We start from the raw sequence: 26,939 nt of genomic DNA on the forward strand, positions 1-26,939 counted from the left end.
CGACGGATGCTTGGCCGCTGGTTGGTTCGTTGGCGGATGCTTTGTCGTCGTTTGGTTTGTGTTGCGGATGTTTTGCCGTTGTTGTCGTTGGCCTCCTCTCTGGTAGATGCTTTGCTGTTGAGAGTGACCTGGCCCTTCGCCCGTTACGGATGCTTTGTCGTAGTGGGTGTCTTCGCTTTTTCCCCGGCGGATGCTTGGCCGCTGGTTGGTTCGTTGGCGGATGCTTTGCCGTCGTTTGGTTCGTTGGCAAATGCTTTGCCGTCGTTGCTGTTGGACGGTCTCCGTAGGCGACCTTTGCGATGTTGTATCCTTTTCTTACAGGCTCAGTTCGTAGGTTTTAGGTGTCGTCGGTAGTCGCCATCTTTTGTATCCTTTTTTCTTGTTCTTAGTTTCTACTCCAGGTCACTCACCACTATTTTGATGGTTTGTAATATGTGCTATGAAGGTTCTCTCGTAGCTACATCGTGTAATTCTCTATGCTTAATGAAAAACGGGCTATATTCCCCGGCTGCGAAAAAAAAGATAATGATGTATTTTGGTAAAGAGCTGCTGGCATCCCTACCTACCAGACAACCTTGTAGCGTAAAACCGACCAGTCGATTTTTTTTTAATAAAGTCATTATGAGTCTGTCCATTTTTCAAAGTTGAATTTCGTGGACGTCACGCTAGGCAAAAAGTGACGCCAATAAATAAGGCCGCGAATGGCCTCTGGTTGCGTCCACCGGACGCCCAAGCCCAATCTCTGGTTGCCGGCCTCCTGTACTTGCCGCGAAATGCATAGAAGCCATGGCCCATGGCTTCCGTAAGCACCACCAGCACACGTAAAACTTTTCCACGCCCGGCCCCAAATCATTAGCAGCCTATAACCTGGCTACTAGTTCCAGTTCATCATAACTTGGCAGCTTATAGTTGCTTGGGTAATAGACCACATACTCATAAACTAATATTAGCCGGCTGCTTTGTAACTTTGGTTGGCTAACTATTAATCGATTGCTTATAATGTCTTTCTTCTATTAGCTGTTATTGGTAGATCGCCTTAATAATTAATAGAGATACCTGAAACTTACAGTCTATTGCGCGGTTAACTAGATGACTTACGACTCGAAGATTTATTCACGATCGTGTTATTATTCGAACTTATCTTAAAATTAGACTTCACAGCATACAGATACGTAGACCGCTCTAACTCACATGATCATGAGATTTACTCGATGATTATGTTTTCCATTCCATGTCGACTACACACCCAGGACACTATGCAACAGAAAGTCCTGATATTAGTCGGATTGAAACTCAGTGCTAAAAAACTTTCTATCTATGTAAGTGGACAAATACTTGTCCAGATACATTGCTAGAAATGTATTCGTTTTAAAATGATTAAAATATGTCTTTTTAAACGTGCCTGCTATTTTTCAACAGCTAACTATTAACTGCATAAATCCAGGTACCCAAAATCAAACAAATCACGTCATGAGCGGCTCTTGACCGTTGTTAGCTTTGACCATGATTATGAGATTCCCAGCCGCCCTTCCTGTGGTACTCCTGCACCACATCGCTACAAATACACTGCCCTCTGCCCCCTCCCACTTTGTAAAGGTTGCCACTTGGCAGATACGAGGAGGTCAGCCACCAACTGCGCTCCGACACCTCGCGGCTCGCGCACGCACGCATGGAAGGCTCGACAGCGCAGGCAGCGGGGAAGACCGTCCTGAGGGTGGCGGCGATCTCCGGCTCATTGCGCAGGGCGTCGGCCAACACCGGCCTCATCCGCGCCGGTAAGCTCGTTCCTTCCACTCCACCCCCCTACGCCTTATCTGAATCTTCTAGCGCCAGCGGTCTGTGGCTGCCGAATACTGACCGCCTGCCGGGGTAAACGTGTCCACGCGCGCAGCCGCGGAGATCTGCAGGGAGTCGATCCCGGGGCTGGAGATCGACCACATCGACATCTCCTCGCTGCCGCTGCTCAACACCGACCTCGAGGCCGGCGGCGTGTTCCCGGCGGCCGTCGAGGCGTTCCGCGCCAGGGTCCGCGGCGCGGACTGCTTCCTGTTCGCGTCGCCCGAGTACAACTACTCCATCTCGGGCCCGATGAAGAACGCGCTGGACTGGGGGTCGCGCCCGCCCAACTGCTGGGGCGACAGGGCCGCGGCGATCCTCAGCGCGTCGGGCGGGTCCGGCGGCGGCCGGTCGCAGTACCACATCCGGCAGGTCGGCGTGTTCCTCGACCTCCACTTCGTCAACAAGCCCGAGGCGTTCATCAGGGCGCACCAGCCGCCGAAGAAGTTCGACGACGACGGCAACCTGGTCGATCCGGAGACGAAGGAGCAGGTCAGGAAGGTGCTCTTGGCGCTGCAGGCTCTCGCGCTCAGGCTCCAGCTGGGGAAGCATGCTGCGGACTCTGAAGTCTGAACAGGGAGGATTGTCAGTCAGGAGCAGATAATCGCAAACTACAAATGTCAAAGTGGTCTGTAATACGTACCTGCCGTATTTGTATTTTTTACTCATAATAGTCAATTTATAAGCCACAGAAACGATCAAGCGAACATGATGTAAACTACTGGCGTACTGTACACTTGATGGTGTCTTCAATAATTATTTGCGACCCAATATTTCGGTGGCTTTTTCTTGACCCGGCTAAATACTTGGCGGCCAAATGCCTACGGGTGGGTGGCTTTCGTCCGAGAGTCGAGAGTCAAGTTTTTAGCAGTGCAAAATTATGTCTATTTCTCATTTGAGATACGTGCAGGGTTTAAAATTGAGGGCTATAACAAACAGTAGTTTTTAAATACAATAAAAAATACAGGTAATTAATGAAAAAACATGCTAATATGAATTTTGACGAAGACAAATTTGTTTACAAGGTTCTTAGAGTCCAAGGAACGGTACTTAAGGTGTGTTTGGTTTCTCAGCTAGCCTAGCTAACCCGTGGAGCCTAATGCCCTGTTCGTTGAGAGGAATTTGAAGAAATCTGGAGAAATTTATGAGAGCGTGAACAGTAAAAACCCAGCCATAAACAGTGAATTCCGACTGTTTTTTACACCAGCCAAACGGCGCCTAAAAAGCAACTAATTTCGTATCACAGTGTCTTAAGCTTTGGTATAGGACAAGCCTCGAGGTCCTCAAGCAAACCATCCAAACAAGCAACTAGTTTTGTATCACAGTGTCTGAAAATTTGGTATAGGATGTTGTCTCCATCCGAGATTGTTTGAAAATTTTGAATATTTGAATACCAAAATATGTGAATTTAAAATAAATATCTGAGCACTAAACAACTTCAATTCAAAAAAATTGGTATTAACTATGTGAACATTCAAGGTCGTTTAGAAATTCTAAATTTTGAATTTCAAAATCTATGAACTTAAAATACATATTTGGGACTATAAACGACTTCAAATAAAAAACTATTCAACTACAAAGTTGTAGATCGTATTGAGAACTACAACTCTGGTATAGACCATGTCAATATCCAAGGTTGTTTAAAAATTTCAAATTTCAAAATCCACGAATTTAAAACAATATTTTAGGACTCTAGATAATTCTAAACTAAAAAAAATTCAACTACAAAGCTATAGATTGCGTCGAGAACTATAATTTTGATATAAAGTTTGTTGAAGAAATTATTATGAATATTTTTTTGTTACAACTGTTTATAGCGGTGTGCATTTGAGTTTCAAGACGGACTCCTAGAATGCCCACCTTTGTTAGCTATTTTCATAGACTTAAGTTCTGTTTTAGCAGCTAAACTAGCAAATGAGTTATATTTTGTTAATTGGGACTTAAGAATAGGAGGGCTCTGCATATTGTGACTTGGTTGGGTTGAGTAGCTGGCTTTATTTGGATGCGCATGTACTCATCTCAATTCATGTGTATTGAAGTAAATTGGAGTGGAATTAAATATATATGGATTGAAGTAGATACACATGCATCCAAACAAGACCTTAATCATTTATAAAAATGGATTGTAATCTGACTCGTGTCTTGTTAATAGTAAAGATATCTTATCTTTCAACTGCCAAAAAAAAACATTGAGGGTGAGAGGGTGACAACTGACAATAGCGCAAGCTTCTCCACGTGCGTGGACCGTGGAAACGGAAGGTCTGGAAACCGTGGAGCGCTTCGTTTCCTTGCTGATCTTCCACGTGGGCATGGAAGAGTTGCTGCTAGCTATGCATTGCATCATTTGCATGCCTACTGGCGGCCGTGGTTCCTCGTATGGGCACGGCACCCGCACCACAAACCAACAAATGGACGGAAGCTTCGTTCCAATGCTAAGGGCGCGTTTAGATGCAAATTTTCTTGGATTTTAGCTACTGTAGCACTTTCGTTTGTATTTAGCAATTAGTGTCTAATTATAGACTAATTAGGTTTGAAAGTTTCGTCTCACGATTTCTCATCCAACTGTGCAATTAGTTTTTTTCGTCTATATTTAGTACTCCATGTATATGCCATAAAATTCGATGTGATGGATACTTCGTAAAAATTTTTAAGAACTAAACAGGCCCTAAGCAACCTCTCCGGGAAGAGGGGAAACGGCCACGGCATTGCTGCCGTAAGCAAAAGGTTGACAGACAGCAACTCTTCATGTAGACACATGCATCTCGTCAAAGTCAAAGGCGGTCAATTGACGACGTCAAATTCCACATCGCTCGGTTCGATCATATATATATATATATATATATATATATATATATATATATATATATTGGCTGGTTCGTAGCGTTGCTGGTTTGTAAAGATATACTGTTAACTGATTTGTGTGAAAGCAAAATACTATTCCGACTAAAAATTTACGATCATTTACGACAAACAACGGCCAAACGAACGGACTCCACGCGCGCACGCCCTCTAGCCTCCGCAACCCCATCATCGTCATCATCATCAATAAAAAAACAAAAGAATTTTCTTTCGCAACAAAAAACAAAAGAATTTGGTACGAGAAGCCGAGGAGGTCACCCAATCCGACTCCGACTCCCACTCCGATACGTCATGTCGCTCAGGGAAGAATCCTCGACAGCACACGCGCCGGCGAAGACCGTCCTGAGAGCGGCGGCGATCTCCGGCTCACTGCGCAGGGCGTCGGCCAACACCGGCCTCATCCGTGCTGGTAATTAGCTCATTTCCACTCTGTGACCCATGGTTTATCGGATTTCGTTGCGTGGCTCCTGCCTTACCGACATTCCATAATTAAACCGTGTCACCGTGTGTGCAGCCGCAGAGATTTGCAGGGAGTCCATCCCAGGCCTGCAGATCGACCACGTCGACATCTCCGACCTGCCGCTGCTCAACACCGACCTGGAGGCCGCCGGCGGCGCGTTCCCGCCGGCCGTCGAGGCGTTCCGCGACAAGGTCCGCGGCGCCGACTGCTTCCTCTTTGCCTCGCCCGAGTACAACTACTCCATTTCAGGTAAATACCGGCCGCTTCTCCTATCACACTCTACTCTGAACGACCAACTCCATGCATTTCGCATGTCTGCCGATTGCGTGCTGACCGACCACGGTCCTCCCTTGCAGGCCCGCTGAAGAACGCGCTGGACTGGGCATCGCGGCCGCCGAACCGCTGGGGGGACAGGGCCGCCGCGATCCTGAGCGCGTCGGGCGGCTCCGGCGGCGACCGGTCGCAGTACCACATCCGGCAGGTCGGGGTGGCTCTCGGCATCCACTTCGTCATCAAGCCGGAGGTGTTCACCAAGGCTCATCAGCTGCCGAGTAAGTTCGACAACGACGGCAACCTGGTCGACCCGGAGACGAGGGAGCAGGTCAGGAAGCTGCTCCTGGCGCTGCAGGCGTTCGCGCTCAAGCTCCAGGGGAAGTCCGCAGACTCTGAATAGGTGAATCAGTTGATGGCTCCGTTTGTTAGATTGTTGAGGCGAGTTCAGTTGTGAATAATTCTCTGCGACTGAACATTTCGGTGGCAGTAATGTAAACCATCGCTTATTACCTTTTCTGCTTCAGTTTTGCTCACTGATATTTCGTTACCAGTGAGTATGTTCGGTATTATACAAAAATAAGAGCAACCGTGATCCCCATTGCATGTTAGATTCGGCAGTATAGGATATTGTGACATCATTTTTCGACAGCCATTTTCTTGTACGATGAGATTACACCAGGAACTGAAATTGGGTTTGTGCTGAATGATTGAACTGATGATAAACCATAAACGGCAGAGTTGCCAGCTTGAGTTGAGGAAAGAAATGATCACCTCTGGCTAAACACATGTCTACTCCTAGTGTGTGACGACGACAATCCAGTAAACCAAATACAGAGAACACGCAAGCTAGAACCTGAAGTCATTCCTCATTCCGAAACGAACTTTGAACGATCTGTAGGCAAAACAATATGCGGATGGAACGACAACGACAGGATGCAGGATGCAGCAGCCCATACGTGAAACTCGACAGTATGCAATTCTACAATCTGTAACACGACAACCAGCCATGCCAAGACGAAACAATTGGCACAACCTTTAGTGGGCCTTATATACCATGCCGCTATGTCCTACTCCTATGGTTGAAATATGTTGGCCAAAATCCCACGGGCCTCTTCCTTCTGGAGAGCTTACTTATCCAGCCGGGATGAAAGTGTCGGATGAAAAGATATATAAAAAAAAAGAAAAAAAAACGGCAGCAGAGATAACACTGACCATGACTAGTTTTCATTTTTTTTCTCGATCACATAAAAGATTTGGGCGTCTTTATATTAAGAGAGAATAGTTTAATTACAATGTGGTAGAACCTCCTAAATTATAGGGCCCACATGCACCTGTCACTGTCCAATGACCTCTGACGACTATGCATATATTCCCAGTAACTTAAGAAGACTGTCGGGTGTCCTCGGAGAACCCCGAATCATCCATGATTTTCCGAGCAGGATCCCATTACAGAGTCATTGCAGTATTACAACAGTTTATTCATTAATATACATCAGAGTAAAATAGCGGAAGTCTTACAATAACTTAGTTTACAAAACAGTTATTTCAAACCTTACAAACTAAGTACGATTATTATTACAAACCATATAGTAGTGGAGTGGCATTATTATCATAAACATAACACACAAAGAAAGTATCCTGCCCAAGGGTCACACATTTACTTATCATCATCGATTTGAACAATAGTCATGCAGCACGGTCCAAGACAGACCTGCCCATGAGGCTCACCTGCAACAAGGGTTAACGAACCCTGAGTACAAAAGTACTCAACAAGACTTAACCGAAATAAAAACTGATAAGACTCAGGAATGCAGGCTCAGGGATTCAAGATAAGGCTTTAATAAGACTCAAAGTTCTTTTGTGTAAAAGCTCTCTAAAAAGATTCTTTCTTTTAACATTTAATCCTTATCAAAACCATATATGAATCTGTTGATGCAAAAGTGGATCTGCAAACACAAAGGGCTAATACCCGAATCGGTATCCAAGGCGTGCCAGTCGATTTGACCTGTTAATCGACAAGGATGAAGATACGAGCACTTTGGTCCTGACAACAGCGATACGCTCGGAAGTCACGGCCAAGAGGTACTCACGCGGAAGATCACCGAAGATCGCACTGAAGCGATGCAGCTCGCCGAATCAATAAGAACTCGTAAAGAGAAAATAATGCAAATTGACGAAGTCGCCGAAAAGTAAGTAGATGCAAATAGGAGTGAAAATTGGTTTTGATATTGATTGATATATCCAATTACATTGCCCCTCACTCCATATTTATACCCTGATCTAAAGAGACACAACCAAACACGACTAGGACACCAAGCCCATATCTAAGGAAACACGTGACTCTTACATGAATCATACTCTAACAAATATAGAAAAGGAAATCAACTCCTATCTATTTCCCTGTCCGCCTCAATTACGATGGAAATCTCACCGTCCTCCTTCCCATCGGCATACCCCCTGTTTCATCGGCAATAGTCTTCAAGTCTTCCCTCATCAGCATACTCCTTATTTCATCGGCAGTAGCCCTCAAGTCTTCCTTCATCAGCATACTCCTTATTTCATCGACAGTAGTCCTCAAGTCTTCCCTCATCGGCATCGATAATGACACCTTCAACCTCATCGGCAACGCCCGAGTCTAAATCAACATCTCCATCGACCATCACCAGCTATCGGCAACCATCTTTACAAGCTGGCTTTCATCGGCTATCAAAGTATACAGTAATTTTCCTCTTGCCGATTAGTCCACTCCGATCATTTTGACACGTGCAAAAAACGGTGTCAACACATGCCCCCCAATTTCGGAGTATAAAACCATTAATGCTCCGAAATTTACTCCAGATTACCATAACTCATTCTCCAAGCCAAAACCTGATCTGTTATCAAATCCAATCTAATCCTGATTCACGCACTTCAGTAAATATCGCACAATCGCCAACCACTCTTGCCTTGATTATGGTTAAGATACTGAAACAATAACCCATCGGCAAGATCTTAACATAATAATGCTGTCATTTTCAGAATTAAAATATCCTGTACCGATATCTCTTTCAAGTCATGATTACTTGCCATCAACCCATCTGTACAATCCCCTGATTATCGTGCAAACAGTTACCATATCCATCTGAACCACCAGAAGTTAACAGAATCCCCTTTAGAGCCCAAAATTTCTCTCTGAATTTATGGAAAGACACATTCCGATCTTGGCCCAAAACTACCAAAGGGTGGAAAGATTGGTACTTGAGGGTTAATAGATCGATGCAAGTATACTGGGCAGAACGGAAGTTAGACCAATGCATTAGGTTATCTATTGCCGATATGCAGAAGAATGAATCGATGATGATTGCAGCTGCTTACTTCTGGTCAGACACAACAAACACTTTTATGTTTGGACATGGCCCAGCTACTCCTACACTTGCCGATGTCCATATGCTTACTGGCTTGGATATTTTAACTGCCGATGAAGGCTCCATTTATGGTAGAAAATCTGAATATAGGGTGAATACCCACAACATCGGCGGTTAGACAGGATACATTCAAGAATACCAGAAGACTGGGACACCTAACCAGAGGGAACATGCCACATTCTTGAATATGTGGTTAGAAAAATTTATCTTTTGTGGTCGATCAGTAGGGCCAACCAATGCCTTCCTCCCCGCAACTGAACTTTTGGCTAATGGTGTAAGGTTTCCTCTTGGCCGATACCTTCTGAGCTCCACTTATCATCTTCTTCATCAAGTGTCTCAGAAACTTCTGCTTGACGAACCCATCGGCAACCTAGGAGGCCCGTGGTGGTTTATCAACATGTGGCTGAATGCCCATATGCACAAACATTTGCAATGGGACTTTTTTGCCCAACAATTCCCACGAGAAATTGCTGAAGACCATGTGCTTGGGGATGATGAATCAGCAACACGCTCACCCCTCAACTTTGGTGAAGCCATAATTGTCCTTCCTGGAACAGAGGCCAATGAAGACCAGATCGGTAGATTCTTCCAAAACTTCTACAATGGTCTTTCTCGTGATCATAGGGCCTGGGTACCTTATATTGATGAGGAAAACAGATTTCCCCTTCTTTTCAACTTTGCCGATGACACCCTGAATCAAGATAAGGAACTCATGATGGCCATCATTACTCCCAGGGTAATTCCAGTAAATACATTTGGTAGCGGGAAAAACACCAACATTTCGTATGAATTTTATAACCCATCGGTAGTATCCCGTCAATTGGCTTTTGGGCAACTGCCAATCAAACTTTGCTTTGCCGATGTGATCAAACCCAGGGAAACAATCACCTGTGGAACAATTGGAACAAGGTAGTACAACTCTCCCCCGATGTCGATACCACAGATGTCGATATATCCACCTGGACGCCAGTATCCTTCATCACTGAGTCATACAAGCAATGGTGGCGAGAGTGGAAGGAACAACTGTTTACAACTTCTGCTCACACATATCGGCACATGATCGACCCTGAATATGCCATTCCTGACGACGCAGTAAGTTTCTTTTAACTCCTTTTTGCTTTTTCCCTACATATATCAGTAACTGACTCTCTTATGACAGGTTAACAACCCAGCACCATCGGTGAGCAAAAGTGGGGAACCCTTCGATCTTCAGCCTGTTTCCCCGATATCACCGATCGGCTACAACGCCCCCACCTTAACTGCTTTGACCCACCAGAAGATCCGTACCAAGACCATTACCTCTAAATCCAAATTGGCTACAGCTAGGGCCACTCCATCGGCTGCTGCTACAACCTTGGTCAAGGCATTCAAGGTAACAACCTTGTTTATTTCTACTTATACCGATTATAAACTGTATTAACATTAATCATCATGGGGTAAGAGCTGCTACTGGATCGTCATCGGCAATTCCTCCGATATTAAGCACCACTTCTTTTGACAAACCTTCAGAGGTATTCTCTTGACTTCTCATTTTATCAGTTAAATATCATACCTTACACTTGTTTTGCAGCAACAATTGGGTACATTGGCAAGCGTACCAGACGTCCAAGCTTCACAACCAACAAGTGCCGATGCCCCCCAGCCAATTGTTGCCGATGCTCAAGCAAAGCGCAAAGCTTTAACAGATGCCGAGGCACAGCCAAAACGACAAAGGTCCATGCCGATCCCTACATCTGCCCCAATGCCATCGGTCATCATACCTCAAGAGCCAACCACTAATGAAGTCACAGAGGACATCCCATCGGCAAGCTCAGCCGACCCCTCACACGGCACACTCCAGGTTGTTTCTTCCAGTCAAGCATAGGAAATTGCCTTAAAACAGGTAAACCGATGAACCTAGCTGATTTACAATACTCATACTTATCTTTAACTGACCTCCTTTCCTTTTTCTCAGGAACAAGACTCTCCAAACAGCTTATTCTCCTTTGCTATTGACATCTCTGACGATGATGGAGAAGAAACAAGTTCTTCCCTTGCACTGGGAACAATATCGGCAGAAACTAAGTCCAGGTTGGAAGCTCTCCTGAACTTGCTACAGCAGGATACCGCCCAACTGGTAGATGACTCGGACCCCGCAAAGGCAATTTTCAAAACAATCCGTGGCCAGGTCCCTGCCGATGTTGAAGAAGTACTCTTCCCAGCAGCCCATTTAGAGAGTTGCCAACTACAATATCAACGGGCTACTCAACGTATTGCCGATAGAGCAGCTCAGGCTCAACTCAAAGAAGAGATGCCACAACTAAAACAAATTGCCGATGAGAAGCACAAGGGCATCGGCAATTTGCAGACTTTGAGTGCTGAACTTAAGCAGAAAATCTTAGATTTATCAGCAAGGAAGATGGCTCTATTGGCTGAATTGAAGGAAATCGATGCAGCCTTAACTCATGCTCAACAAGAAGAAAGCCAGCTACCCAATGCCATCAAAACCCTTCAACAAGAAAGAGATATGCAGGCTCGCAAAGCTTTGGCCATGAAGAAAAAACTCAAGCCTATGGAGGGTACTGCCGATGACGATATCAAAGAAATGGAGGAAGCCGAGCAGATTCGCCTGCGTGCGATATTAGCTATCCAATCCTTGTTGAACTTGTAATCTTGTTTATTGTATCGGCACTTTACGAGACATTGACATCCTTGCATAATTCCAGCCGATAGGACTGTTATCGGCACTTATACTTTTATGCATCCATCCAGATACTAGGGTAATATTTCTTTAAATATTTTCCATTTAATGCTCTAGGAAACACAACCCCTTCGAGGGTTTCTAGAATATATGCGTTACCAGGAACAGACTGATTTATCCGATATGGACCTTCCCAATTAGGAGACCACTTTCCAAACTTTAAACTTTTAGTCCCAATCGGTAAAACCAATTTCCAGACCAGATCTCCATCGGCAAACTCCTTTATCTTCACCTTCTTGTCATACCATCTGGCTACTCTTTTCTTATTTTCTTCGATGCTAACTAAAGCCCTTAACCGATGACCCACCACATCTTCCAACTCATCCTTCATAAGAGTATTATAATCGTCGGCTGTCAGCTAATCTTGAGAACGTATTCGCCTAGAGCCAACTTTAATTTCCCAAGGCAATACTGCATCGTGTCCATATACTAACTGATAAGGCGTTACTTTGGTTGCACCATGACATGACATCCGATATGACCACAAGGCTTTATTTAATACTGTATGCCACCTCCTAGGATTTTCTTCAATTTTGCGCTTAATGAGTTTGATGATCCCTTTGTTAGAAGCCTCAGCTTGACCATTAGCTTGAGCATAATATGGAGAAGAATTTAAAACTTTAATTCCCATACCTACAGCAAACTCATCAAATTCTCCTGATGTAAACATAGTGCCCTGATCGGTAGTGATAGTCTGAGGAATACCAAATCGGTAAACAATATGCTCTTTCACAAAATCAATCATATTAACTGATGTCACCTTTTTCAAAGGAATTGCCTCAACCCATTTTGTGAAATAATCGGTAGCAACCAGAATAAATTTATGTCCCTTACTCGATGGCGGATAAATCTGACCAATGAGATCAATAGCCCATCCCCGAAACGGCCACGGTTTGATTATAGGGTTCATAGCCGATGCAGGCGCTCTTTGAATATTACCAAACTTCTGACATCCCTGACATCCTTTAAAATATTTAAAACAATCTTCAAGAATAGTCGGCCAATAGTATCCATTCCTTCTGATCATCCACTTCATCTTGAAAGCCGATTGATGCGCACCACACACTCCTTCATGAATTTCACCCATCAAAGTTTTCGATTCATCACTGCCAACACATCTGAGTAAAACTCCATCTATAGTTCGATAATATAATTCATCATCAAGGAGCACATACTTGGTAGCTTGGAACCTTATACGTCTTTCAACCTTTTTATATGGATCTTTTAAATAATCGACAATCTCCTTTCTCCAGTCATCGGTATTAACTGCCGATGTTAGCACTTCCTGAATAAGTTGATACCCTAAAGCATGCTGAGCTAGTCGATTAGCTTCCTCATTATGCAATCGAGAGATATGTTCAAGACGAAAATCTCTAAATCCTTTCAACAATTGCAAACATTTTTCATAATACGAAATCAAAGCTTCACTTTGGCATTCATAAAGTCCAGCCAATTGATTTATAACTAGCATAGAATCACCAAAGATTTCAACAGCATCGGCATGTATCTCCTTCAGTAATTCTAACCCTTTTACCAAGGCTTGGTATTCAGCCTGATTATTCATCGACGTAGCAACAATCAGCAATGAAAACTCATACTTCCTTCCTTGAGGTGAAATTAACACAATGCCGATACCTGCTCCTTCACCACATGTGGACCCATCGAAGAAAAGTGTCCAGGGAGCAACCTCCAAAGAGTCCACTGAATCATAATGCTGAGTGACAAAATCAGCCATCACTTGCCCTTTAACTGCCTTAGTTGATTCATAACATAGTTCAAATTCTGATAATGCTAAAATCCACTTGCCGATTCTACCACTTAATATCGGCATCGACAGCATATACTTGACTACATCGTCTTTGCATATGACCGTACATTCGGCAGATAACAAATAATGCCTTAATTTGACACACAAAAAGTATAAACATAGACATAACTTTTCGATGGCCGAATACCTCGTCTCAGCATCCACTAGTCTTCTGCTCAAATAATAAATAACACATTCTTTCCCTTCAAATTCTTGAATAAGAGCTGAACTGATAACTGTATCATCAGTTGATAAATATAACCTGAAAGGCTTCCCGTGTTGAGGTGGAACTAGCACTGGAGGATTTGTTAAATATTTCTTAATTTCATCGAGGGCTAACTGCTGCTCAGCTCCCCATACAAATTCCTGATCGGCTTTCAATTTAAGTAATGGACTAAAAGCCTTGATCTTACCCGACAGATTAGATATGAATCTTCTAATGAAATTAATCTTACCGATCAACGATTGTAATTCAGTCTTATTGGCAGGAGCAACCACCTTGCTAATTGCATCAATAGACTTCCTACTGATTTCGATGCCCCGCTGATGTACCATAAAACCCAAGAATTGACCTGCCGATACACCAAATGCACATTTATTAGGATTCATCTTCAATCCATGCTTCCTTGTGCACTCCAATATCTTTCGTAGATCGGCTAGATGTTTTGTGATATCTTCAGACTTAATCACCACATCATCAATGTAGATCTCCACCAATGTGCCGATGTATTCATGAAAAATAAAGTTCATAGCTCTTTGATAAGTAGCACCGGCATTTTTCAAGCCAAACGTCATGACTACCCACTCAAACAACCCTACATGACCTGGACATCTGAAAGCAGTCTTGGGAATATCTTCTTCAGCCATGAATATTTGATTGTAGCCTGCATTACCATCCATAAAGCTGATAATTTGATGTCCGGCTGCAGCATCAATCAATAAATCAGCAATCGGCATTGGATAGCCATCCATCGATGTGGCTCTGTTGAGATTCCTGAAATTAATACAAACACGAAGTTTTCCATTTTTCTTATAAACAGGAACCACATTAGAGATCCATTCTGCATATCGACACTGCCGAATAAACTTTGCCTCAATTAATTTAGTTATTTCGGCCTTAATATCAGGAAGTATATTAGGGTTGCATCGGCGCGCTGGCTGCTGATGTGGCCGAAATCCAAATTTAATAGGTAACCGATGTTCAACTACCGATCGGTCTAACCCAGGCATCTCAGTATAATCCCAAGCAAAACAGTCTTTATACTCTTTTAACATATCAATTATTTGCTGCTTACACTTGGAATCTAATTTAGCACTAATAAAAGTAGGTCTTGGCCTATCGCCATCACCGATATCTACTTCTACTAAATCATCTGCCGATGTGAACCCTTGACCTAATTTTCCATCATCGGCAAACCTATCCATTAAAACTCTTCTTCAGAACCGACTGCTTGGATCGGTGGAATTTCATAATCAGCAACTCTAAGGAACTCTTTTTCCCATGCTTCTCCTGATATGCATTTAGTTCGCTCATAAGTATCTGACTCTGCCGATGCGATGATATAAGAAGAATCACCAGGGACAACCTCAATCTTATCCCCAATCCACTGTACGAGGCATTGATGCATTGTAGAAGGAACACAACAATTAGCATGAATCCAATCCCTCCCTAGAAGCAGATTATATGCACCCTTGCCGTTAATAACAAAGAACGTCATCGGCAAGGTTTTGCTGCTGATGGTCAATTCAACGCATACTGCCCCTTTAGCCGGTGACACATTGCCTTCAAAATCTTTCAGCATCATATCAGTTTTGGTCAAGTCTTGATCTCCCTTACCAAGTTTTCGATACATCACATAAGGCATAATATTAATCGCAGCCCCTCCATCAATAAGTACCTTAGACACAGGCTGCCCATCAACTCTGCCCTTCACAAACAAAGCCTTAAGATGCTGTCTCTCGTCATCGGTAGGTTTCTCAAAAACAGCCATCATTGGATCTAGTGTCAACTGAGCTACTTGATCAGAGAGAACAACTTCTTCCTCATTATCAGATAGTGCCAAAAATTCCATCGGCAACATGAATACCATATTAACATCTGCCGATGGACCCTTATTTTTGTGCTTTACCTGCCACTACTGATGACCGGACCTCTCATTGGAGGAATTTTCCTCTTGGTATAAATCCTCCTGACGCTCACGTTGCATCCTCCTTCTCTGTGTCTTTGTTAGACCCTCCAGGCACCATCGAGAAAACTTGGTTTTCCAAACCTGCTGATAACAGGTCCTAGTTGATTCTACACGGCGTATATTAGGGTCCCTGTAGAATATTTCCTCATCAGGAACTCTTGCATTTGCCATTTCCTCAAGCTCCTCTTGATTCCTTGGAAAATATCCAGCGCGTTTACCAAGCCTTTCATGTACACTAAGTCTGCCCCCCAGCCGATCATGCACTGATGCTCTGCTTCTGATCGGCTCATTGATAAATAAACCCTGATTGCCAGGTTGAAATCTTCTTTCTGACCGATTGATCCCATAATAACCATTGCACTCAGGGCAATTTTCAACAGTTGGCAATTTAATACCTTCTTCCCAGCAATGGATAAAAAACGGGCACCTCCAATGATCTTTATGCCGATGCCATTCTTCCCGACGTCTTTCTTCTTGCTGTTGTCGATATCGATCATTACGCTGACGCCAACCCTCCTGCTGCGTTTGATGAGTAATCACAATGCCAGGTTGAGGAGGTTTTTTGGAACTACTGCTTTCTCCCAGCAAACCCTTACTTTTTGCATCATCGGTAGTTATCCGATGTTGGGGATCCACTAATGCGTTTTTCTCAGCAGCCTCGGACGTCAATACCTTGGTCTTCCCTTTGGCCTCCAACGTATTTGCTGGAAAAGGGTGTTGATCAATTTTCATCGGCCTCTGGGCATTGGAAGTACCAAACTTAATTCTCCCAGATTCAATAGCCGATTGTAACTGTTGCCTGAACACCTTGCACTCATTTGTACTGTGTGAAGTTGCATTGTGCCATTTGCAGTACAAGATCTTCTTCAACTCTTCTGCTGATGGGATCACAAGATTAGGTGACAGCTTAATTTGGCCCTCTTGAAGCAGAAGATCAAATATTTTGTCAGCCTTGGTGATATCAAAGGTAAACTTTTCTGGCTCTTTTTGACCAAAGGGACAAGATATCGGCTTTTTATTCTTACCCCACTCAGCTAAGCCGATAACTGGTTCTTCATCAGAATCAGAATCTCCTACTTCTTCAACAAATGATACATTTTTACTCCAATTCTTTTTAGGTTCAAAAACCCTAGTATCTTGATCGGAGATCCTTTGCACAAGATGACTGAGGCTTTCAAATTCCTGAGAAGCATATCTGTCTTTAAGATGTGGCAATAATCCTTGGAAAGCCAGATCGGCAAGCTGCCGATCATCCAGCACCAGACTGTAGCACTTATTTTTTACATCTCGTAGTCTTTGCACAAAGCTCTCTACCGATTCATCATTGCACTGTCTCAATTTTACTAAATCGGTAAGCTTCTTTTCATGGATTCCAGCAAAGAAATACTTATAAAATTGTTTTTCTAGATCAGCCCAGGTAATAATAGAATTTGGTGGTAATGAAATGAACCACGTAAATGCCGATCCAGACAAAGATGATGAAAATAATCAAACTCTTAATTCATCTCTGCTAGCTGCCTCTCCACATTGAATAATGAAGCGATTGACGTGTTCCATTGTTGATGTGTCATCCTGCCCGAAGAATTTAGTGAAATCTGGTACCTTATACCGATTTGGGAGAGGAATTAAATCATATGCAGGAGGATATGGAGTCTGATAAGAATAAGTATTAACCTTGGGCTTTATCCCAAACTGATCCTTCATAATTTCTGCTATCCTATCGGTCCAAAAAGCATCAGCCTCCTGATGACGAACTGGCTGAATTTCTACAGGAAGTGCCTGCTGATATCCCTCCACATATCTTTGTGGCCCACGATCTCCAGCAATCGGCATATTCGCCGTTACTTGTGGTCCATTAACCTGTTGGAAAGGATTCATCGGCTGTGCTACCGATGCTTAATTCTGGACACCAGCTTGCATATAACCCTGTTGAATCCCTGCAATCTGTTGATTTTGCTGAACTGTATGTTGAACAGGTAACTGTCCTGACCAACCATTATTAGAACCCATCGGTACAAAACTTACCGATGGCTGGTAATTTGCTAACATTGTTGGATAATTATAACCAACTTGAGGCATAAACTGAACCCCAGTTTGACTCATAACAGGAGCTTTCTGCTGCATCGGCAGTAAACTTGCCGATGGATTTGAACTAGGCGTTTGAACCAAAGGCATCTGGAAACCCCCTAGAGTTGGTTGCACAGTAGTTGCTATGGCATATTGAGGCACTTGGGCCATCGGCGAAACAGCCGATGGTATAGGAGCTTTTCCTACTGCGTCAAACACTTGAGGTAATCCAGGATTGAAAGCAGATGACTCCGGAGGCATACCATATCCCCACCAATTGGTAGGAATCTGGCTATTCTGAGACACAGGGCCTGATATAGCTGATGCCGATAGATCTGTACTAAGCTGAATTCGTCCTCCTGGTAGTACCGGATCTGATCGTATCGGTGTAGATTGAATATTAGGTAAGCCTGCCGATACTGGAGAAGAAGTAACTTCTGTACCCACAACGGCCGAGGGAGCTGCTGGAGTATTGACAGATGCCGGCTCTGGTTGGTGATAGGCAGGCCCAACATAATGCGGTGACGTTTGTCCTTCTTTAAGAGTTCGAACCACAGCATTATGAATAGTATTGGACAACACATTGGAATGATTAATCAAAGCATGATTTACTACAGAATTAACCATCTCTTGGAGTTTACCAGGATTGGAGTCAAAGGTAACCTGCCGAGGCAACGACAAATCTTGCTTCTGGATGACTTGTCCACTCTTGTTCAGGCTAAACAATTTCAGACAAAGCTGCCTGTATTCTTCTACGGCCTTTTCCATAGCCTGCCTCTGCTCTTCCTTAAGATCTTCTGATACCGTGATAATGTTCCCCGCATCGATCTCGGAATTGAACATATTGATCAGATTGATTGGTCCCACTGGGCGTGCCAAAAGATGTGTTGATGCAAAAGTGGATCTGCAAACACAAAGGGCTAATACCCGAATCGGTATCCAAGGCATGCCAATCGATTTGACCTGTTAATCGACAAGGATGAAGATACGAGCACTTTGGTCCTGACAACAGCGATACGCCCGGAAGTCACGGCCAAGAGGTACTCACGTGGAACTCGAGGATCGCCGAAGATCGCACTGAAGCGATGCAGCTCGCCGAATCAATGAGAACTCATAAAGAGAAAATAATGCAAATTGACGAAGTCGCCGAAAAGTAAGTAGATGCAAATAGGAGTAAAAATTGGTTTTGATATTGATTGATATATCTAATTACATTGCCCCTCACTCCATATTTTATACCCTGATCTAAAGAGACATAACCAAACACGACTAGGACACCAAGCCCATATCTAAGAAAACACGTGACTCTTACATGAATCATACTCTAACAAATATAGAAAAGGAAATCAACTCCTATCTATTTCCCTGTTTGCCTCAATTATGATGGAAATCTCACCGTCCTCCTTCCCATCGGCATACCCCCTGTTTCATCGGCAATAGTCTTCAAGTCTTCCCTCATCAGCATACTCCTTATTTCATCGGCAGTAGCCCTCAAGTCTTCCTTCATCAGCATACTCCTTATTTCATCGGCAGTAGTCCTCAAGTCTTCCCTCATCGGCATCGATAATGACACCTTCAACCTCATCGGCAACGCCCGAGTCTAAATCAACATCTCCATCGACCATCACCAGCTATCGGCAACCATCTTTATAAGCTGGCTTTCATCGGCTATCAAAGTATACAGTAATTTTCCTCTTGCCGATTAGTCCACTCCGATCATTTTGACACATGCAAAAAACGGTGTCAACAGAATCTGCCATGATCCGTAATGAGATCATGAACTTCATATCAAACTATTTCTCAAATCCAACTCAAGTTTCATTTATTAACTACGATGATGAACAGTGAGTTGACTCTCCATAACCGAGGAGCAACGACGATTCAAACTGATTATAACCTAGCTGGGGATTCCCAACCACACGACATATGCAGGTCCCCGACCTACATATACCAACCCATCCTCAGATCCTCTAAAACAAGAACAGGTCCGCGCCCCCCGAGAATACAGTACTCCACCAATCCAGCCTATTGCCACGTGGGTATATGCTACTCTCGCCATCTCTCCACTTCCAGTGCGCGAGTAGCCATTCTCGTAATAGAATAGCCAAGTTAAGGCTTACCAGAGTATGTGATCAGTATTACAAAGTCTCACCTTATGCAATTCAACAACGAACGTGTCTTAATCGACAGGCGAAAAGAACCCGCTCACAAGACCTCCATGTCTTGTGGCTCCCATACACCGAGTCCGCCCGGTCTAGATTATTACTCCACATGCTCATATCTCATGATAACATAAATAACCAGTCATATCCAAGAAACCATTTATATCTCGCAGGTGACCGGTAATCACCCGACTTTTATCGTTCTAAGCATGGCTAAGCATAAATAGACATCCTCGGATTGAAACGGGTAACAAGGTTGATATGGAAAAATAAGGTTAGTAATGCACCAATTAGATTTTTACTTAACTCCTAATCACTTAATGCAGTATAGAAAAGCAAAAGCGATATAAATTTATAAAACACAAGGTAGGTTTAAATGCATCCGGGGCTTGCCTTGGTTGTCGAAAAAGTCAGGTTCTAGAGATATTCCACATATATCAGACCCGACCTCAACAGGTAGATTAACTTCCTCTACAACTTGATTGACTACCACGTTCTCACTTTCGTTCACTACACGTAGTAACAATACCATGTTTAAAATGATGTTCGATATAAAACATGATGCATGACAATGGATACAAAAGTTAATAATTGGAATATAACTTTCCTTCGCGGTACAGTTGCAAACCAACAACTAACTCAACACTTTTATAAACTCAAACACATACTATACATACCAAGAATTATTTTATATTAATGACTCAAGGTCATCACTCAATCCAAAATTCAAACAAAACCTAAGTCATTAAGGTTTACTATTTGCTTTTATGAATTAATTATTTAATTCAAAATTATGAAATAGATCAACTTCTTCCAAATGAGTTCAAAATTTTTGTGAAGACTCATCATATGATAACTAAGTGGAAAAACAATTTTCATAATTTTTGGATAATTATTTAAGCCTAAAAAAATTATGGAAACCCATTTATTAATTAATTTGAGTAATTTTTATCACATTCAAAATGTACTGAAAAATAACATTTAATATTTTTCCTAAATAGTTTACATCTCAGAGAGGTCACACAAAAATTTTTATAATTTTTGGAGCTCTAATTAATTCTATACAAACATAACAAATCACAACACTATTCATTTAATTCTGCAAAATAGAAAAATCCATTTTCAAACCCATAGTCACTGACATCGGGGTCCCACAAGTCAGCATAGTACCCCGCGCTCAACAGCGACGACCGCGGGTTTGACCGCCGGTATCTCGCCGCCGGTGAGGTCTCCGGCCACCACAACGGTACCACCATGTTCCCTACACCACAACGCATCGATTGGTGGCACAAGCTAGACCAATTACAGCCTAGACCGAGCACGATGCCGGCCATGGCGGCCATGACGGCGCGGCTACGGCACACCGGTGAAAGGAGGCCGGTAGCGGTTAAACACAAAGCCTGGGAAGAATCAGGAGCTCACCCCAAACACACTCGAGTAGAAAGAGGAACCAGAGGAGCAACGGAGAAGCGGGTCGACGATCACAGCAGACACGACGGTGCAAGCTACGTCGACGGCGGTGTTCCGGTGGCTACGGTGGACAAAAGGATCAATCAAAGGGCCACAGAGCACCAGAGCAACATGGTGAAGCTGAAGATATGCTTAGCAAGGGCAGGGACAGACCGTAGAGCGCTGGCCACGGTGAATCGAGGTCGACGGCGATGCTACTGGCCGCGAGGAAGAACGACGGCGTGCAGCGAAACTCGGCGAAGTCAGGCGCCTAGGACCGGTCGGCTGGGTTCGCAAGGAGTAGACGAGTTGTGGCAAGCTTTGCCGAGACTAGAAAGACACTACGGCGACAGGCACGAGCTCGACGGAGTTGGGCGGTGGCGACGGAAAAAGTAGAGGAAGAAGAAAGAACGACGACGACGGCGTCCCGACCTTTATAACGCGGTTCAAGGCACACGGGGACAATGCGCAGCAGCTTCTCCATGCCAGCGCGACGCCGAAGATGGCCACGGGCGCTGACTGGAACGCTGAGGAAGCTCACCGACGGTGAGGTGTCACCCGTGGGTACTGTTCACAATATTTACAGAATTGCCACTCGCCTAATTTCCCAAATTACTCCCAAATTTATATGGTAACTCAAAAATCTCCAAAAATAAAAGCTGTTTCAAATTCAAAGTTCTACAACTTTGCTTTAATAACCATACCCAAATTATGTCTACATTTTGAAATGCAAGTTTAAAATCAAAAGGGGACACTTTAAGCACTTATCGCCTTTTAAATTACTTCAAATTTTATATAACAACTTTAAAAACTCCAAAAACCAACTTTGTACACCTTAACAAGCTCTACACTTTTGTTTTTAGGCTCAACCCCAAAATGTGCTTAGATTTTGAATTAGGTTTTCAAGGTAGAATTTAAATGCTGAAAATTAGGGTTTTCGGAAATTCCAAATCAATACAAAGATTTTGAACTTGATTCAAACCATACAAGTCAACACATATAACATAAAAGTAAACTTGTTTTAGTGTATGCATATCAAAGTTTTCACTAACACATGAATGATGTGCAATGCATATGATGACATGACATGTTTTAGGGATTTAAACACCAGAGGTGTTACATACAACGGGGATGACTTAAGGATTTTCAACAGGTTCATGGTCTCAACGACACTGACACACGCTTAGCCTATTACTCGCCGTAGAAGATTAGTTTTCATTTTGATAATCACTTACATTATTAAACATTTATTTAGGCCAAACTAGCTCACGTTATTGACCCTAAGCGTCGAATCTTTTAAGAACTTAGAGGGTATAGTGTTTCCTAAAAAAAATAGAGGGTATAGTATTATATTTATATATATAGGGAGAGGCTATTCAGTAGCCGGCTACAAAATAAGTTATTCTGTAGCCACCTCCATTTACTATAATTTTATATACTAATTTACCATAATGTCAATACATATTTACGATAGTTGGGTTACTATAACACATGAGGATATTTACCATAACGTTATATTAAACCACTTAGTAAGGAGTTACTATAATCTCGTAAATTAACATAGTAATTATCATAACTCAAAGTGGCTACAGAATAAGTTATTCTGTAGCCAACTACAGGATAGTAGTTCTATATATATATATAGTTACTCTCGTATGTATATCTCTAGATTTAGGGCGTGTATGGCCCGACGAAGTGTATGTAGATGGAGTATATCATAATACTAGACCATCTAGGGTACTATGTATGACAAGTATGTATGTATACTTAGAGTATATGATTATACTTATTTTATATGCTACTATCATAGTATTATATAATACATTAAAAAATATGTGCTCTTTTAAAAAAAATCACTAGTAAAGATCTAGGAGTATCTTAATATTAGTATGTCAACATACTCAAACTGATAAATGAGTATGTACATATACGCAACGTGATTTATTGATTATGAAATTAACTACTCTCGGGATATATGAAATGCAATATATATATATATATATATATATATATATATATATATATATATATATATATATATATATATATACACACACACACGTATGTGTGTGTGCGCGCTCACTGCACTACACGAACTGTGAACAGGTCCGATAATAAGGGTCGCAAAATCTCCTCTTCAATGTCTTACCTCTTACTCAGCAAGGTAAAACAAGCCTGAGCAAAGAAACCAAATAAACCCCCATCAGGCCTTGTTCGGTTGATTCCAAAATCAAAGTGATTCGAGCGGGTTAACTTGTAGGGATTTAATCACTCTTAATCCTCTCCAATCCCCTTGACTTTGGGATAAACAAATAAGAGACCTTGGCCCCTTATTTATAGTTCTAGCATCAACCAGTCTAGAATTAAGTGTAGCTATATATCACAAGCTCATGTTTCTAGGATCTCAATTTGTATTTACTAGAATGATGCTACAAATCTCCATCAAATGAGTAAAGTCATTTTGCATAATTGCATAAAAATGAGAACTGGTCTAATAAAAGTGAACTACATATGATCTGACACTCGCTTTCATTGAAAAGAGGAAGACTAATGTAGGTAGGTACCGTGAAGAAATGTATCTTTATCAGTTGCTCGGACCAAAGCCTGATAGCCTTCAAGGCGAAGGGAATTAATTAAGTTGCTTACATTCAAACAAAACAGCCGTTTTTTCAAACGAATGAAACCGCCGTGATGACACTAACAACATAACCAGCAGATCGATGACGATCGAGCATATATATAAGATTTAAGTTGCATACACAACCGGATGGAGCTAGCTAGAACACACATAGGAATGATGGATCAAAACATAGCGCCGTACCCGTACGTACGTGGAGACGAATGCTAGCTAGCAAGCTGCCGCCGTGTTGGACTCTAACGACCACTACAGGTACCGTCGTCGTCGCGTGGCTTGTTGCCGCCGGTCGTCCCATCCGACGGAGTACGGCTTCCCGTGGCTGGCGGCGGCTTCTTCATCGTCGTTTGCCCTTCCTGCCCTTGCCCTTCCTGCCCTTTGTTAGCCCCGCCGCCGGCATCCCCGCTGCCACCGGAACGGGGTTCTGCTGACAGTGCCGGTCCTTGATTTTAAGGGTCCTCTGACGATCTCGTCGTAACGGTCTCTTTTGATCACGTATAAAATCTTATAATATATAGACGCTAATTCTACTTACAAAACGAAAGCAAATTCAATAACATATTTTTAATTTAACATGTCTGATGATTATCTAGGAATAATGTAGATTAAGCAATATATTTATAGATGTATGATAATTATCGAGGAACAATGTTAGATTAAAAAACAATATATTCGTTTTCTTTTCTCATCCACGACAAATGTTTCTTAGGTAACATTCTAAAATTCTAACACCTAAATTAAAAAAAAATATGACTATATGGGTACAAAGTACTAGAAGTCTGGAATACTATACAAATAATTAATTTGGATTAAAAATAAAAAGGAAAAAATACCTTGGGCCTAAACAACTGATCGATGATCGTAATTCGTAAGAAGCCAAAAATCAAGATGTCGTCGTTGTGGAGCCATGCCTGGTGGCTGTCCTCATGCGTCGTGTCCGTGTCTCCGGTAGTCTAGCTCTTCGCGGCGGCGCGGTTCGCCAGCTCCGCATGTGTAAGGTGCACGTCGCGAACTCACGATCAGAGTGTGTTGTGTGCAGCATGACTTCCTCGTCTCCTCTCTACCCGAGAGCCATGAGAAAAGGAAACTAGGAAAGAAATATCGATTTTGTCTTTTTAGACTACCTGACGAGTTCTATGTCTCACTTCTCATTAGTTTGCTAATGTCTAATGGACTATAGGACCTAAGGGCTTAGCTGGCTTGAGCCCCTCCTCCGCTTGGACCCTCGACCGTCGCACCTCATTCCCTTCCCCTAGGGCTGGCACTGTCTGCTGGTTCCCGTCGACCAACATGGCGCCCTCCTTGGCTGCCGCTGTTAGCCCCTCCTCGTCGTCGGACGTTGAAGTCGAGAGGGAGCGCGCGGGATGGCTGCCGCCGGTGGCGCGACATAGTCGGGCCGCCCGGCCCTAGCTTGGTAGTGCTAGTAGTTACCAACCAACCTAGATGATGGTCGTACCTGTCAGTTGCAACGTTTGGCAAATCAAGTACTACTACATTCCGCTAAACCAAGAAAGGATATATCTGTTGAAAGGATCTAACAATGCCTAGAGGGGGGTGAATAGGCGTATTAAAAAATTTACTGCAAATGCTAAGTTCAAATCTATCAGTCAATGTCGGAAGTCCCGGCGTTTGGGTCAGAACTCCCGACGTTGTCAGAAGTTCTGGCGCAAACGTCAGCAGTTGCTGACGCCTACGTGAACTACAAAAGCAGTGTAAAATTTAACTTTGCGGATAAATAATCTTACAACCTCACTTCCTAGTGATTTGGTGAAGATGTTGGGTCACTCCCTTGACACCTGTAATGCCTCCAAACAGTAGATCAAGTCCAAACCCTAAAATGAAAGTTTGGGAGACAAAGAGACAAACACATACAAGTAATCTCTAGCAATCATAACAACAAGCACATGAGATACAAGGATTTAGTCTCGAGGTTCGGCAACCCCACTAAGGAGCTCCTACGTCCTCAGTTGTTGAGGTGACCACCAAGGTCGGAGTCTTTTCCACCTCCTTGCCTCTCTCAAAGCGATCACAAAGGTCACTTGAGCTTTCCACTAAGAAATCGAAGGGTGATACAAACTTCCTAAGGCTCTTCCACAAGATGGAAGCTCTTGGGCAACGCCTAGCCAGGTTAGAGGCAAAGCCCCAAGAATAATAGATGCAAAATCAACCGGCTTGACGAAGAAATCAAGTGCTCAAGCTTGCCAAAGTGATGCTCTCACTTAATCCACTCTTCTTTCACTCAAAACCCTAAGGGAATCAAAGATTAGAGCAAAGGGGGAAGGACAAGGGTGCTTTAGTTGCTTGGGAGCTGTTGAGCACGAAGTGGGTTAGCTATGAATGAGTCCGTAACGGTTAGAAGTGAAGAGAGTGGTATTTATACTCTAAGTAAAAATCTAACCGTTCAGATCTACGTCGGAAGTTCCGACGCAGATCTCGGGACTTCCGACGTCAATAGAAAGAACTGTTCACACAGGGTCAGAAGTCCACGCGTGCAAGTTAATGTCGAAACTCCCGGCAAACATCGGGACTTCCGACAGTCAAAAGTTTCGACGTACGTCGGGACTTCCGACGGTCGGAAGTGTCGACGTACGTCGAGACTTCCGACGAGCGCAGTTAAAATAGCCAGTAAAGCTCCAGGTGTTGGAACTCCCGACAAGCTTCGGGACTTCCGACGGTCGGAAGTTCCGACGTTCGTCGGGACTTCTGACGAGCACAGACAGCCAGACGGTCAGAACCACCTGATGCCGGGACTCTCGGCTTGGGTCGGGACTTTCGACACCGACAGTCACTAGAAAAAATAATCTACGTGCTCGTGGAGTGCTAGAGTGTCTCTCTTTTGATTTAATTATTATGCTCGAGCACTCTATCTTTCTCAGACCAACTAAATTTACATCCCTCTTTATAGTGCAGGCGGATCCTAAACTCAAAAACAAAAATAAAACCTTTGGAGAGCGCTTTGAGTTCGTCCACCTTTACAACTTCAAAAATTGAGGGATACTATTTCATCTTTATCAACTCTTTGATTCTTTCATGGGACTAATAGCTGCAACATATCTCA

At 43.2% G+C, this 26,939-nt stretch overlaps 2 protein-coding genes and 1 pseudogene across 2 annotated transcripts; 2 read left to right on the forward strand and 1 right to left on the reverse strand.

The window, feature by feature from the left end:
* Positions 1-1,598: 1,598 nt before the first annotated feature.
* Positions 1,599-2,609, forward strand: LOC136460032 (probable NADPH:quinone oxidoreductase 2). The gene is made up of 2 exons (XM_066459876.1): positions 1,599-1,775; positions 1,892-2,609. Exons 1-2 carry the CDS (start codon positions 1,670-1,672, stop codon positions 2,407-2,409), a joined length of 624 nt encoding a protein of 207 aa, XP_066315973.1. The 5' UTR covers positions 1,599-1,669; the 3' UTR covers positions 2,410-2,609.
* Positions 2,610-4,986: 2,377 nt separating this feature from the next.
* On the forward strand, positions 4,987-5,828 carry LOC136460033 (probable NADPH:quinone oxidoreductase 2). Its single transcript, XM_066459877.1, has 3 exons — positions 4,987-5,104; positions 5,210-5,404; positions 5,512-5,828. Exons 1-3 carry the CDS (start codon positions 4,987-4,989, stop codon positions 5,826-5,828), a joined length of 630 nt encoding a protein of 209 aa, XP_066315974.1.
* An 18,292-nt stretch (positions 5,829-24,120) lies between these two features.
* Positions 24,121-25,270, reverse strand: LOC136461411 (uncharacterized; annotated as a pseudogene).
* Between the last annotated feature and the right edge of the window lie 1,669 nt (positions 25,271-26,939).

Source organism: Miscanthus floridulus, chromosome 6 (assembly GCF_019320115.1).
Source record: "Miscanthus floridulus cultivar M001 chromosome 6, ASM1932011v1, whole genome shotgun sequence".
NCBI lineage: Eukaryota > Viridiplantae > Streptophyta > Magnoliopsida > Poales > Poaceae > Miscanthus > Miscanthus floridulus.